Raw genomic sequence first — 14300 nt, 5'->3', positions numbered from 1 at the left:
AAGAACCCCCAAACACATTCCAAGATGACAAAGAGAATGTTACATAAACTTAACCTATTGGGGACTTCCCTGGTGGTGCAGTGGTTAAGAATTTGCCTTCCAATGCGGGGGACACGGGTTCGAGCACTGGTCCAGGAAGATCCCACATGGCGCAGAGCAACTAAGCCCGAGTGCCACAACTTCTGAGCCTGCACTCTAGAACCCACGAGCCACAACTACTGAGCCTGCGCTCTAGAGCCCACGAGCCACAACTACTGAGGCCGTGCACCTAGAGCCCGTGCTCCGCAACAAGTGAAGCCATCGCAATGAGAAGCCCGAGCACCGCAACGAAGAGCAGCCCCCGCTCGCCGCAACTAGAGAAAGCCCGCGCACAGCAACAAAGACCCAACACAGCCAAAAATAAATAATAAAATAAATTTTAAAACTTATCCTATTGGGCTTTTATAACTATTCAAATGAGAGCAACAACTGTCTTTGAAAGCACATACATAATTAATCACGTAATACAATGAATAAGGCAATTACAACTTGACATCATAGCCAGTATAGATATGTAATAAATCATAGCATTCAAGAAAAAAGCCTAATATTCTTTTTTAAAGTTTTTGATTAAAGTTTCTCAATAATAAATTAATTAATAAACTCTCTCAAAGTTACAGATCTTTCAGTTTTTCGATTTTGTATTTGAAAATATTTCTATAGATATCCTGACTTTGAAATTCTGCTTCTAAGAACTTATACTGAGGAATTAATTATATAATAGGACCCAGCGTTTTGGCTGTAAGAATGGTCATTGTGTTTTTTGCAACAATGAGTGGTTGTACGTAAGTAAAGAAAAGGTGAAACCCAGCTCAACAGTCAAAGAGATGGGTTCAACTATGGTACCATCATACAGTAAACTACTGTAATGAATTATGATGACATATTTATAATTCATACTTTTCACAATTTATTTTTAAGTGAAGAAAATTAGGTTACAATATTATAATGTATAGTAAAAACCTACTAATGTGAGCAGTAGATTAGAGATTTATATTTAATTATTTTCCTCTTTTTCTTTTTCTAGATTCCACCATGATTATATAATATCTTTATAATTTTAAATAACCACAGACTTTCCCACTGTTTAAAATAATAAATAATAACTACCAAAGAAGAACTGTGGGAGACTTAGAGAAATCTGCATGAATGTGGGAATACCTTGGAAAATTGGTTTCTTTCAATAATTCTCAACAACAATTAGTTTTCTATCATTGTTAGCATCTGATAAAGTTTTTGGTGAAAAAAATTCTGGTTGGTTAGCCTAGTTAAATGAATTGTAAGTGTAAATATGCTAATATCAATATATTTCATAATGATCTTTAATACAATCCTCTAATTAAAATGCTAATAATATAAAGCATGCAAAGCCTATAATCATTTTCATTTTTAAAAATATTAGAAAAAAACTTCGATAAAATGTTAATTTTAAAGTACCTAGTCATAAAATAAATAAATAAAAATAAAGTACCTAGTCAACATTATAAGATATGCATTTACACTATATAATCCTTTATAAACTACAGCATTATTTTTCCCTAATAAATTCTGAAATTCTACTAACATTTTAAGTTTAATGGACATTCTATATAAACTTCAGTTTTGAGAAGATCAATAAAAACTAAAATAGGACTATTAACGGCTCATTTTGTCACTGAGGGAAGTACTATATTACCTTGAAAGAGATCCAAGGTAAACAAGGTCCAATCACATAGTAACCAGATAAACTGAGACTAGTGGCATCTGAAGCTTTCATTTTCATTTCCAAACAACACAGGCACAACTATAGCTTTCAGGGACACTGAAATAAACTATTAAAATGAGAGTATTTAACTCAATACATCATCCATCTACTTAGACTTCTACAGTCCAAAAGAGTACTATGATGTCAGATGTGGCAATACCACTGAAGCACATCCATGAGCACAGGGTTACCAGTGTTCCTGTGACGCTGGTAAGAAGACTCCATGTATACATATGTAATAGTTATGACCAGTTAATGAGGGGAACTGGTACTGTGGACATGATCTACATTTCAGGATTAATACAACTTAAATGTATGTGTGAACTGTATTTGGACAGAGGATAAAAGAACCGCCACTGGGCTTCCCTGGTGGCGCAGTGGTTAAGAATCCGCCTGCCAAGGCAGGGGACAAGGGTTCAAGCCTGGGTCCGGGAAGATCCCACATGCCACGGAGCAACTAAGCCCGTGCGCCACAACTACTGAGCCTGCGCTCTAGAGCCCGTGAGCCATAACTACTGAGCCTGCGCACCTAGAGTCCATGCTCCGCGACAAGAGAAGCTACCGCAATAAACCTGCACACCACAACTAAGAGTAGCCTCCGCTCGCCGCAACTAAAGAAAGCCCGCGTGGAGCAACCAAGACAAAACACAGCCAAAAATAAATAAATAAATTTAAAAAAAAAGAACCGCCATTAAATCTTATTTGTTTACCATAAATATAAGACAACCAAACAATTTTTGTTTTTGAATAAATAGGATAATCGGTACTGGGCAGACATTTTGCACAATTGTACTTAAGACTGCAAAGTAAAAGTTTGGTGGAGTACGCTAAAATCACTGGGTGAAAGGATACTGGGGAACAAGATATTAACATGGTGTCAAAGCATCTTCACAGATGATATGCTTTTACAATGAAGAGAGATCTAAACACAAAACCTTAACCAAATGAGCAAAATTTAGCATCACCAAAAATGGGGAAATCAGACATCAGCTGCCTCCTGATGTGATGTAATGGGAAACTCACAACTTCACCTATCTAACAGGCTTACCTAAAGTGTTAAACCTGAATCAGGAAATAATAAGACAAATCCAGACTGGAGATATTCTACAAGACAACTAACCACAATTTTTCAAAAACATCTACACTAGATTAGAGATTAACTAAAGAAACATGATAATCAAAAGCAATGTATTAACTTTGGTTATAGATCAAAAACAAAGTGGCTATAAAGGAAATACTGACCACTGGATAAATCTCAATATGGACAATATAACATTACGTTATTGTATCAATGTGAAATTGCTTAGGTATGAAAATGGTCTTTTGATCATGAGGAAAATGTCCATGTTCTTGGGAAACATGCTGAAGTAGTTTATTTGTAATGTGTCATTATGTCTGCATCTTGTTTTCAAATGGTACACCAAAAAGATGTGTATTCACACACTCACAGAAAGAGAATTAAAGTAAATACGGTAAAATGTTAACAACTGGCAAATCCAGGTGAAGTGCAAATGTGTATTCATTGTATTATTCTTTCTGTGGATGTGAAAATTTTCAAAACATGAAGATGAAAGATAAAATTAGTGTACTGTTAAAAAAATGAGAGAAACAGCCTTAAGAATTATTAACCCTAACTTCAGAATAATAAATAAGCCAACTTTAGAAGTATGAGTTCTTAATACATACTCTCTTCTCCTCATGGCTACTGAAAGCCTTATCATCCTCTAATGTTTTATCTAGATCTTCATCAGTAAATTCACTTTCCACATTTTGCTTTTCTTCAGCTTTTTCTAGATCCTCAACCAAATCTTCATCTTCCACCACATCTTCTAGACTACTTTCCCATGAAATTGTGGATCTTTTTTCATTTAGTATTTTATTATCTGAACTATTAATATCTAGTGATACATCTTGAGAAGATTTGACAGGTCCAAATGATTTCTCTTGAGAGGAATTTAAAGTGTCTGGAACACAAACCTGTTAAAATATTCAATGTAACTTTTAAAACAGAAAAGGCAAGAACTGTCCACACAAAACAAAAATTTTATAAATTTAAGTCAAATGACAACTTGAGAATTAAAAAACAAAAACAATGCAAACAAACACGCAAGAAGGAATTAGCATCCTTAAATAAATATTTGATAAGAAAAAAGCTAATTACACATGTATACTACAGATAAATTTACTTTCCTGGGTTAAGTTCTTAGTATCAATACTATTCCTAGCAGGGGGTTTCCTGATTAGCCACTAAATGAACCAGATGGACAGCAGAGCAGACAATTTGCTGCAAGAATTACTCGAAATTTGTAATGGGTAAGTTTATTTATTACTGAGGTCATTTTACTCTTAAGCAGGGGTAACTTTCAATATTTTTCCTATGTCCTACTACTTTAACAAATATTACATTTTAAACTTTCAATTATTTTCTAGGTTTAGAGCTAGTGCAAAATGTATTACCTACTCCAAGAAAAAAATCATTAATACTCTAATGATAAGAGGCTTAATAAATTGTGCAGAAATTTAATTATATTTACTTTTTGTGCAATGGCTGAGAACTTCAACACATTGAGTGTCTCATCATAGGCAAGAAAACATCGGCTGATGTTGACAATCATACATATTTTCCCTTTACCATTGAAAAAACTTTGAAAATAGTGGGTCAGTTTACTTTCCCGGAAAGGCACATGCTGTTGAAACCTATGGAAAAATTTTTCAAAAAATTGTAAGTTAAAACAAATCTCGTGAAGTCAGTATGCTGATAAATTTTACAAAGAAATAATATAGCTATCATGGACTTAAATTCTAGGTTAGTAATTAGTCCCACCTATAATAATCATTTTCTGTTTATTCATGTTGTTTTCTTTAAATACTACTACTAGTTTTAATAGTAATTCTAATACTAGGCAAAATGTAAAGAAAGTCACATTGAATTGGGTTGTGTTTTCTAGTGTAGGCCAATTACGCAATATATACACCTTAACTAGAAATGGTATAGGCTGATTCGTAATTAATGCAGAAATCTATGACATCTAGAAACACAGAATGCATTAATAAGAATAACATGGTTTTAGATGCTAAACCAGCATCATCAGAAGCTTACTATCCAAGATGTCTGTTGATATATATTTGTTATGGAAAATATTGTGTTTACTTGATGAGCCACTGGCATTGACTGACATTTTTTTTATTTCTATCATTTTTTTTAATCCAAGATCTCTAAGTAATTTTAATTACAATCCATATATAGTCATAAGAAGCAAGTTAAAAACAAGAGAACTTTCTAAAACTAGCAAAGCTGAAGGTCTAAATATTGTAATACTTAATATGCTAATAACATGTTCAGCAACTCTTACTTTGACTTTTCACTGTTCTTCAAAACATTGATACACTTTCCCAGAGTCAATAAAGAAGTGTTGATGTTCCCAGTCTCTCTTAACCTTTCACCTTCATTCTGTGTCTTCATGCTTCGTTCTGAACCAGCAAGATCACATAAAGACAATCTAAAAAAAAAAAAACTTTAAAAAATTCTTCAAAACAAAACAATTCAGAATAATTACAATTTAAAGAATGCTCAACTTACTCACTGACTCGCATTACACGAGGCATTTCCGATTCTTCAATCTGTAATATTCTAATAGTGAATATGCTGTGACTAAAAGACGTAAACAAAGATCAAATATTATCATTCACTTTTAATTTCTGCATTCTAAATAGGAGAGACAAGCATCTATATCAACATCTATTTATATCCTAATACTAGCCATAGCTCCAGCGCTGCATTCTCCAACTAGCTGTCAGATATTTCAATTCAGTGCTCCACTATCACCTACATACCACCCAACTACCTAAAACCAAATATCTTATCTTTCTTGCACTTAGTCCCAAATCCTTCAAACCTACTCTTCTTATTTCTATTAACGAAATCATTTATAATAAAGTCTCAATTTGCTTGCAAAGATATTACTAGTTAAAATGGTATTATTTACAGCTAATCTACTTTGAATATATACCTAAAGCAAAGTATACATCTGGCCTAAATACAGGCTTATCTGGATTATATATTACCTTCACTCCACACATGGGGGACAGGGCTCTTTCCCCCTTAAGAGAAAACCTGTTTTAAGTATAAACTTAAACTTATTTTCTTTTGTCTCTCATCCACCAATCCCTTCCATCAAAAACATCCTTCCTTTTTTTTTTAGCTATACATAAACATATATCATACATATATGATATATGATATGTATATCACATATGATATATGATACATGATATGTATATCATATCATATATCATAAACATTTAAAAAAAAAATCCTTCCTTAGCCCTTTGAGATTTTGGCCCAACTCAGTATGCATACAGTGTCTATGTTCATGGGGTAAGTAGGAAAAACACAGAGAAAAGTCCACCGTTACAGGCAACTAAAATACTGAGCTTAGATATTCACATACAGAAAGAGTAAAAATACCTCAGACTGAGTGTAAATTAGTAAATCTTACGTTAGAACAAGAAACAGTCCTGATAATCTTATGTGTTTAGTGCTCTTCAGTTTACAGAATGTTTTTATGCCTATGAATTCATTTAACATATCAGAGAACCTACTGTCCACTTTAATCTTAAATTAGTTGTGTTTAAATTAGCACACCTCAGGCTTACACCACAGGGTTTACTCCTTACCTTCTACTGGAAGCATTGTTCAGTTTTGTGAAAGCAACACTCTGGTGCTTTATTCCTAGTTTTAAAAGTCTATATGCTTCTTTGGAATCAGATACTTGAACCCATTGTAGATCTTTAAAAAATAAAGAGGACACATATCAATCTATAAAAACACAGCATTTGCAGTACAATGTAATCTCTTTGAAGATATGTAATCTCTTTCCTAAAGACATATAATAAAATCTTTCTTTTAATAACACGCCCTAGGTATAGTCAACTCAGCTATTCCATACTCCATTAGAAAAGAAGTACACAAGGGACTTCCCTGGCGGTGCAGTGGTTAAGAATCCGCCTTCCAATGCAGGGGACGTGGTTTCGATCCCTGGTCGGGGGACTCAGATCCCACATGCCATGGGGCAACTAAGCCCGCACGCCCTAGAGCCCACGTGCCACAACTAGAGAGAAGCCCACGCGCTGCAACGAAGATCCTGCATGCCGCAACTAAGACCCAATGCAGCCAAATAAATAAATAAATATTTTTTAAAAAGTACACCAGAAGAGGATATTATAATGATTTTCCAGTATTTAAGTAGTACAAACACAGAAAGTAAATGTTCTTCAACAGAATCTGCCAAAGGGAAAATTAAAAATAGGTAAGATTCCTTAGAACTAGACATCCAGAAAAAAAAAAAAAGACAGAATACATTACAGATTAAACCTAGAAAATTACCTAGCTATGAGACATTATAGACTGCAATTCATTTGTGAGTCATGAAGTCAAATTTATTGAGTCACAACTAGCATTTTGTAAAAATGAAGTACAATATAGAAAACAACAAAGTGCATTCCTTGTAGTAAGGGTAAGTATAATTAATGAAATTTTTCAATTGTATATATGCATATATATACATATGCAGGTACAGGATCATGATGTTATTAATATGTATTTCCTACTGTGGGGTAGTGATTTTTAAAAGGTTGGAAAAACAGCACTATGGAACAGAAACATTTATTGATACATGGCTCTGAAGTTTGAATACTGTTACAAAGCAGCAGAATAATGTGAATACCCACACACACAGCTTTTCCCATCCACTAAAATCCAATCAATAATACTCTAGCAAATACAACATTAAACCAGACCCCTTTACCTTCAAGTTTAATTAATATACCAAAACGTACTTTCAAAGCACAAACTATTATCTTGATGTTAATAATCAGTATACAGGACTTCCCTGGTGGTGCAGTGGTTAAGAATCCGCCAGCCAATGCAGGGGATACGGGTTCGAGCCCTGGTCCGGGAAGATCCTACATGCCGCAGAGCAACTAAGCCCGTGCGCCACAACTACTGAGCCTGCGCTGTAGAACCCACAAGCCACAACTACTGAGCCCGTGTGCCACAACTACAGAAGCCCATGTGCCTAGAGCCCGTGCTCTGCAACAAGAGAAGCCACCGCAATGAGAAACCCGTGCACTGCAACAAAGAGCAACCCCTGCTCGCCACAACTAGAGAAAGCCCGTGCACAGCAACAAAACCCCAACGTGGCCAAAAATAAATAGATAAAAAATAAAAAATAATTAGTATAAAAATTTTCAATTTCTAGTCTTCTTTCCTATAACAAAGCCTAGAAAGGAATTTCAGAGCAATGAAGTAAAAAATACTCATTAGTATACCTTTTATAAAAGAATAGCCCTTTACATCTTGGGAAAGGCGTAGCATCTTTCTCTTTTGGAATTTAGATGAGACAGGAACAAACAAATCATAAATACATTCATTGTAAATCTCAAAGAAAGAAACCCACACAGAAAATTTTATATTATTATCCATATTCAAGCTTGCATGTTCACAGTCTCTCATGGACTCTTCAAACTCTGGGATATTCAAAGAGTTTGTTAAACTTCCTACAGAAAATAAAAAAGATAATCACAAAATTAAATGAGACAATAGGATAGATCAAGACTCCTGGACTTGAAAAACTAAGTATATTTAATCTTTTGACCAGCAATGTTAAAAACTTTTTGGACCAAAGCAGATATAAATATTTGTATTAACCAAAATCCTCTTCTTATCTTTCTTTTCTTTTCTGCAAATACGCTAATAAACGTAAAAATAATTTTATGCAAAAATTAAACATAAAGGACAAAGGAAAAATTGTGTCTCTCTCAAAACAACATGAAAGTTAACAACCAGTGAAAGGGACTTATTTATTAAGTCCAAATAAAACTTTACAATGACTGATATTTCATATAGTTATGTACCATTTTCCAAGTATTACTGTTTATTAAAGAAATTAAATCACCAGAAGTGATTCAAAAATTAAAAGCTTTTCAAATAATCAACATTTTAAAAGTAAATGAGAAAGGAAACCTTACCATAAAGAGTATCAGAACTGTCATTATGCATAACAACCTGAAAAAGATTTTTTTAAAAAAGTTAAAAAACATTGTTAGTTAAGATTAAATAACCAGTTTATTAATTACCTATCCAAGTAAGTCACCTGCCTTTCATCTACTCAATTCAACGACCTCTATTAATTTCCTTCCTAGTGAAATAATACATTCTAATAATAGGAAATTTGGGAAACTACAGAAAATATTAAAAAGGGCATCATCATATATAATCACTGCCATTCAGAGGCAATTACTAGTAAAATTTCAATATATTCCCTTCTATATTTTTCCCCACACTTATTGCATTGTAAGTTTTTTCTCTGTATAATTAAAAATTATTTGTAAACATTTGGTGCCTGCCTAACTGAAGAGGTGTGATGTGAAATGACTTAACTAAATAATACTAAGATAAACATCATAATATATTATTTTTTTCTTCTGTAATTTAATTGTTCCCTTAGGCTATATACCTAAATCTGAATTGGTGGATGAAAATATGAACTTTTTTTTAAGTTCTCACTCTTAGTATAGTATTGCCAAATTGCTTTGGAGAGACACATTTTACAATCAATATATGAAAGTGAAAGTGTGTGTATCTCACATCATACACCTGAAACTTCTTTAATATTGTACATCGATATACCTCAATAAAAAAAACTTTTAAAAAAAGTGCATATCTCAAGTTTTAAAAATTTTCATAATTTCATAGGCAAAATAATATTTTGCTTTAACTAGATAACTTGTTAGGGAAAGTTTTTTTCATTATTAATGACTTTAATTTCCTCTATGAATTATACATGCAATTATCCACCAATCTCCATAATTTTGTTAAAATACTCACTATTTTACTTGCAGAGACCATAATCATGGATTCTGAACTTTGCTCTCCACTGAGAAACAATATTTTATTACCTTGAAACACTGATTTCTAAATTACTTTAAGAAGAAAATCCCCATCAGTGTTTTGAATATATTTATAAAGACTGTTAATAGTTTTTAACAATTTTAAATAGATAAAATAAATGTCTGAAAGCATAACACAAAATCCACAAGGCAAAGAAGGAATAAATAGACAAGTATACTTTATAAAAAAAAATTTTTTTAATAAGAAACTATTAAAAAGAAGAAAGAAAAGAGGAAAAAACATAACCTAACAGATAAGACACGTGAATTAAGGTAGTAAGAGATTTATGACATGTTAAATGAGAGAGCAAGTTACAGAATGTCTGTATAATAAAATCTCATTTTTGTTAAAAAAAAATGAAGACCATATCCTACATACAGAGAAAAAGATATGAAGATATATGCAACTATATATGACTATGAAGATATATGCAACTATATATGACTATGTTTGTGTGTGTATATATAGACACATACAGAAAGCTCTGTACATACATTTTTTTGTGTGTACAGAGAGAAAAAGATCAAAAAGGATATGTTCATATATGCTAATATTGGTTTTCTCTTCAGGAATGGAATTATAGGAAATTTTCACTTTTATTTTTCACATCTTCTTGTTTAGATTTTGTGTATACATATTACTTTTACAATTAAAAAAAGGAATTTTTAAAAATCATTATATAGAAGTTGCTGTTTCTACAGCAACCAAAAAAGATTTAAGAACCATTTACATTTGTATTGTTTAAACATTTCTGCTGTTTGTACAGTATGAAATAAGAAGAGATGACTTCAAAAAAGCTTTTAATACTTATCTCAAAAAAGAAAAGACAATAGCCACAAGCACCACAAAACAGTCTAATATAGGCTGAAACAAACTAAAGAGCTACTAAAAGGTCAGGATTATGTATATTTTACATACTAAAATACTCTAAAATACATACCTCTTTAATTTGCCGAAGCAATGCACTTTTGCTAGCTACTTCTTCTTTCTCTTGGTCTGGTGATAAATGTAAGTATTCTCTGGACCTATGTGGTTTAAGGTTCATCTTTGTACACAGTCTTTCCTGAAGACTATCAAATAATACATTCAAAGTTCGAGGTAGAATGCCAATATTTTCTTCTGTGCCTATGAAAAGAATTTTTGTTTTATACTCTCTTAGAGTATAAGAAAAGAGGAAAAAAACATTCTTGAACTACCAAGGCTCCTTTTATACCACTAACAGGCAAGAGTAAAAAGCTGAGACAAAAGTGAGAGAAGTTTAAGGATTACTCGGTTTTCCATCATTTTGGTCTTCACTGTATAATTGACATTTTATCAACTATTATTCTGATGCAAAACCTGAAATTCTACATTCAGATCAGGCTTTAAGATTGGCTATCATTCATTATCACAAAGTATAAAAGTAAAATAAAATATAAAGTGTTTCCCTGGTTATCCATGCTTAATTCCCTAAGTCACATCAATCCTTTTTCTAAGGTTTTTTTTAAAATTAATTAATTAATTTATTTTTGGCTGCATCGGGTCTTCATTGCTGCACACGGGCTTTCTCTAGTTGCAACAAGCGGGGGCTACTCTTCGTTGTGGTGTGTGGGCTTCTCATTGCAGTGGCTTCTCTTGCTGCAGAGCAAGGGCTCTAGGTGCGTGGGCTTCCGTAGTTGTGGCACACAGGCTCAGTAGTTGTGGCTCACGGGTTCTAGAGCACAGCCTCAGTAGTTGTGGCACACAGGCTTAGCTGCTCCAGGGAATACGGGATCTTCCCAGACCAGGGCTCGAACCCGTGTCCCCTGCACTGGCAGGTGGATTCTTAACCACTGCCCCACCAGGGAAGCCCCCTTCTGAGTTTTTATCATCATGTAATTCTCTATCATATGGGTAAAGTAGTCAATCTGAATTAAAAAACATTGGCAATACACATTCAATATGCTATTACTATTAAAAATGGAGCAAATGTGCTAGGCAATGGAAACATAACTATAAGAAGTATTATGAAAATGAGTACATTATTAGTGCCTCTTTTTTCCTTTCTAGCAAAAATAAAACTATTTACCTTGAAATGTATAAGTTTTTCCTGAATTGGTTAGCCCATAAGTAAAAATCAGCCGACTTTGTCCTTTCAAGAGGTCTTTAACTGGCTGTAGAATGCAACCCTGGAAGAATTCCTTCTGTGTAGTTTCTGGGCCAAAAACCTAAATAAGCATTTTTAAAAAAAAAATCTTTTTAGAATATTCAAGTTAATATTCACAATGAGTTCTACCCTTTCATGTTTTTAGTAGTTAAAAGATTTGCCCTACAAGATTCATTCTTAAAATAGTTGCCATATCCCCAATTCCCACAAATACACCTGCTAGTTTAACTACTTTCAAAAAGCTTTTAAGATAGAAATCTGACCCAACCAATAACTTTTCATCTAGATTTTGAAAAGAATACTTCCCTCCACCAAAAAAAGATTGCAAGAACTCTACAAAGATTTTCTCACTTCCAATTATATATTTACACACCTGAAATTGGAGTCCTACCATTGAGAAAAAAAATACCAGTACCTAAGATCTAAGTTCCATAAGCACAAGATGTATATAGTTCATTATATACAATTAGGTAGCAATTTAGCCTAAGCCAAGTTTCTTTTCCTGAAAAGAAAAATCTTCCATTTCACATGTACCTACCTTGGAAAAACTGAATGTCTGTGCCATCTGCCCAGAGCTTTTCTCACTTAACCGACCAAGGATACTTTGAGGATCCTTCAGCACAACGGTCTGTGAATCCAGAATATACACACAGCCCTAGAACACAAATAAATAAATAAAAACTAACAATAAGTAAATTAAAACAATGGTATTTTGCCCATTTAATGGAACTAAAACATAATATTAAATTCAACACAAACCTCAGACTCATGTTCTTTTTCTGACTGTGTGAATGGTCTTACTCGAAGACAAACCTGGAGATAATCTTTGGATTCCAAACTGTTTGCCTTAAAAGGAGAAAATATTTTAAAAATAAAAAAATATGGCTTTTCAGAGATCATCTTTCTTTAAAGTGGTTGATTGCTATAAAACAATCTGAGATTATACAAAACCTCTAAGCAAACAGTGACTCTTCTGTTTTTAACCATTTTATATGTTTAAAGAAAAACAAATCTGTTTTTAAAAAAACAAAAATACCACAGAAGACTCAATTTCCTCTGCCTTCTATATTTATACTTGAAGTTTACAATATGCTTCTTTGCCATAAGATCCTAACCTTTAAAACCAATACAAATAACAAGGCTCAAAGTCGCTAAAACACAGAAGTGTAGGATAAATCACAAGTAACCAGAACAATCTATTAACCCAAATGCTCAATTCCATCACGCACTTAGAATTGTTTTTGCTGTATTGCATTCTCTTTACTGCTTCCTTTGAGGAAGAAATGAACTTAGTTCATTTTTTAAAAAATAATTTTAAATAAATGTTTTAATGCTTTTTTTAAAAAAAAAGGAAACAATGACTTGAAAAACACAACTCACCAAACAAGACACAAGAAGTAGACGATTTGAATAACCCTATATCTATTAAAGAAATTAAATTTACATTCAAACAAAATAATCCCACAAAAAAACTCCAAACCCTGGTAATTCATTGGTAAATTCTCTCAAACATTTAAGGATATAATCACACAAATTAAAGACAAACTCTTCAAGAAAATAAAGGAAGAGAGAACACTTTTCAACGAATTTTGAGTTTGCCATAACCTGGTCACCACAACCTGACAAAGATATCCTCAGAAGAAAATTACAAAACAATATCCCTAATTAAGATAGAGGCAAAATGTTCTCCAAAGAGGCTGTACCATCTTCTATTCCTACAAGCAATGGATGAACATTCTAGTTGCTCTGCCTGCTCACCAATGGGTAGTGTGGCCAGTCTTCTTCATTATAGCCATCCTAGTGGGTGTGAGGGTGGTATCTGATTGTGGTTTTAATTTATGCATTTCCCTTTTGACTAATGATGTTGAGCACCTTTTCAGGTGCATATTGACCCTATGTATATCTTCTTTTGTGAACTGTCTGTTCAAATCTTTTGTCCATTTTTATTAGACTGTTTGTTTTCTTATTATTAACGTGTAATTGTTTTTAATATAGTCTGGATAAAAGTTCTCTGTCAGAATAAAAAAGAGGCAAAAATCCCCTAACAAAATATTAGCTAATATGTAAAACAGGATAGTACATCCTAACAAAAAATGGTTTATCCCAGAAAAGCAAGGTCAATTTAGCATTCAAAAATCAGTTAGGGTACTTTAAAACATTAAAAGAATGAGAAGAAACTTTTATCTCTAATAGACGCAAAAAAAAGTGTATTTGAATGATGACATGAATTTGATATATGAATTCAACATCCATTCATAATAAGAATTCTTAGCAAACTGGAATAGAAGGGAACTTCCTTAGCCTGATAAAGAGCATTTATAAGAAACCTATAGTTAACATCATACTTAATGATGAAAGACTGAATCAAAGATGAGTAGCAAGATGAGTGACAACCCAGGGATTTCTGCTCTCACTTCTATTCAACACTGTAATAGAGGTTC

At 33.0% G+C, this 14300-nt stretch overlaps 1 protein-coding gene across 4 annotated transcripts in view; it reads right to left on the bottom strand.

Moving 5' to 3' along the window:
* Positions 1–14198, bottom strand: part of KIF20B (kinesin family member 20B) — a 65423-nt gene extending 51225 nt beyond the window's left edge. For 2 of the 4 annotated variants that reach the window (XM_082339378.1, XM_082339379.1), the window contains exons 1-11: positions 12619–14198; positions 12398–12514; positions 11782–11920; positions 10675–10859; positions 8813–8849; positions 8114–8341; positions 6461–6572; positions 5364–5435; positions 5137–5283; positions 4318–4480; positions 3470–3760 (exon numbers count right to left, since the gene is read on the bottom strand). In XM_082339378.1, the coding sequence (XP_082195504.1) occupies positions 3470–3760; positions 4318–4480; positions 5137–5283; positions 5364–5435; positions 6461–6572; positions 8114–8341; positions 8813–8849; positions 10675–10859; positions 11782–11920; positions 12398–12514; positions 12619–12759 (1632 nt within the window). In that variant the 5' untranslated portion in view covers positions 12760–14198. The remainder of the gene's footprint in view (positions 1–3469; positions 3761–4317; positions 4481–5136; positions 5284–5363; positions 5436–6460; positions 6573–8113; positions 8342–8812; positions 8850–10674; positions 10860–11781; positions 11921–12397; positions 12515–12618) is intronic. The other 2 variants (XM_082339380.1, XM_082339381.1) reach the window with 2 other exon arrangements.
* Between the last annotated feature and the right edge of the window lie 102 nt (positions 14199–14300).

The sequence above is a fragment of the Balaenoptera borealis genome, assembly GCF_965194805.1.
Source record: "Balaenoptera borealis genome assembly, chromosome: 10".
Classification (NCBI taxonomy): Eukaryota; Metazoa; Chordata; class Mammalia; order Artiodactyla; family Balaenopteridae; genus Balaenoptera; species Balaenoptera borealis.
This window is presented reverse-complemented; position numbering and strand designations above follow the sequence as displayed.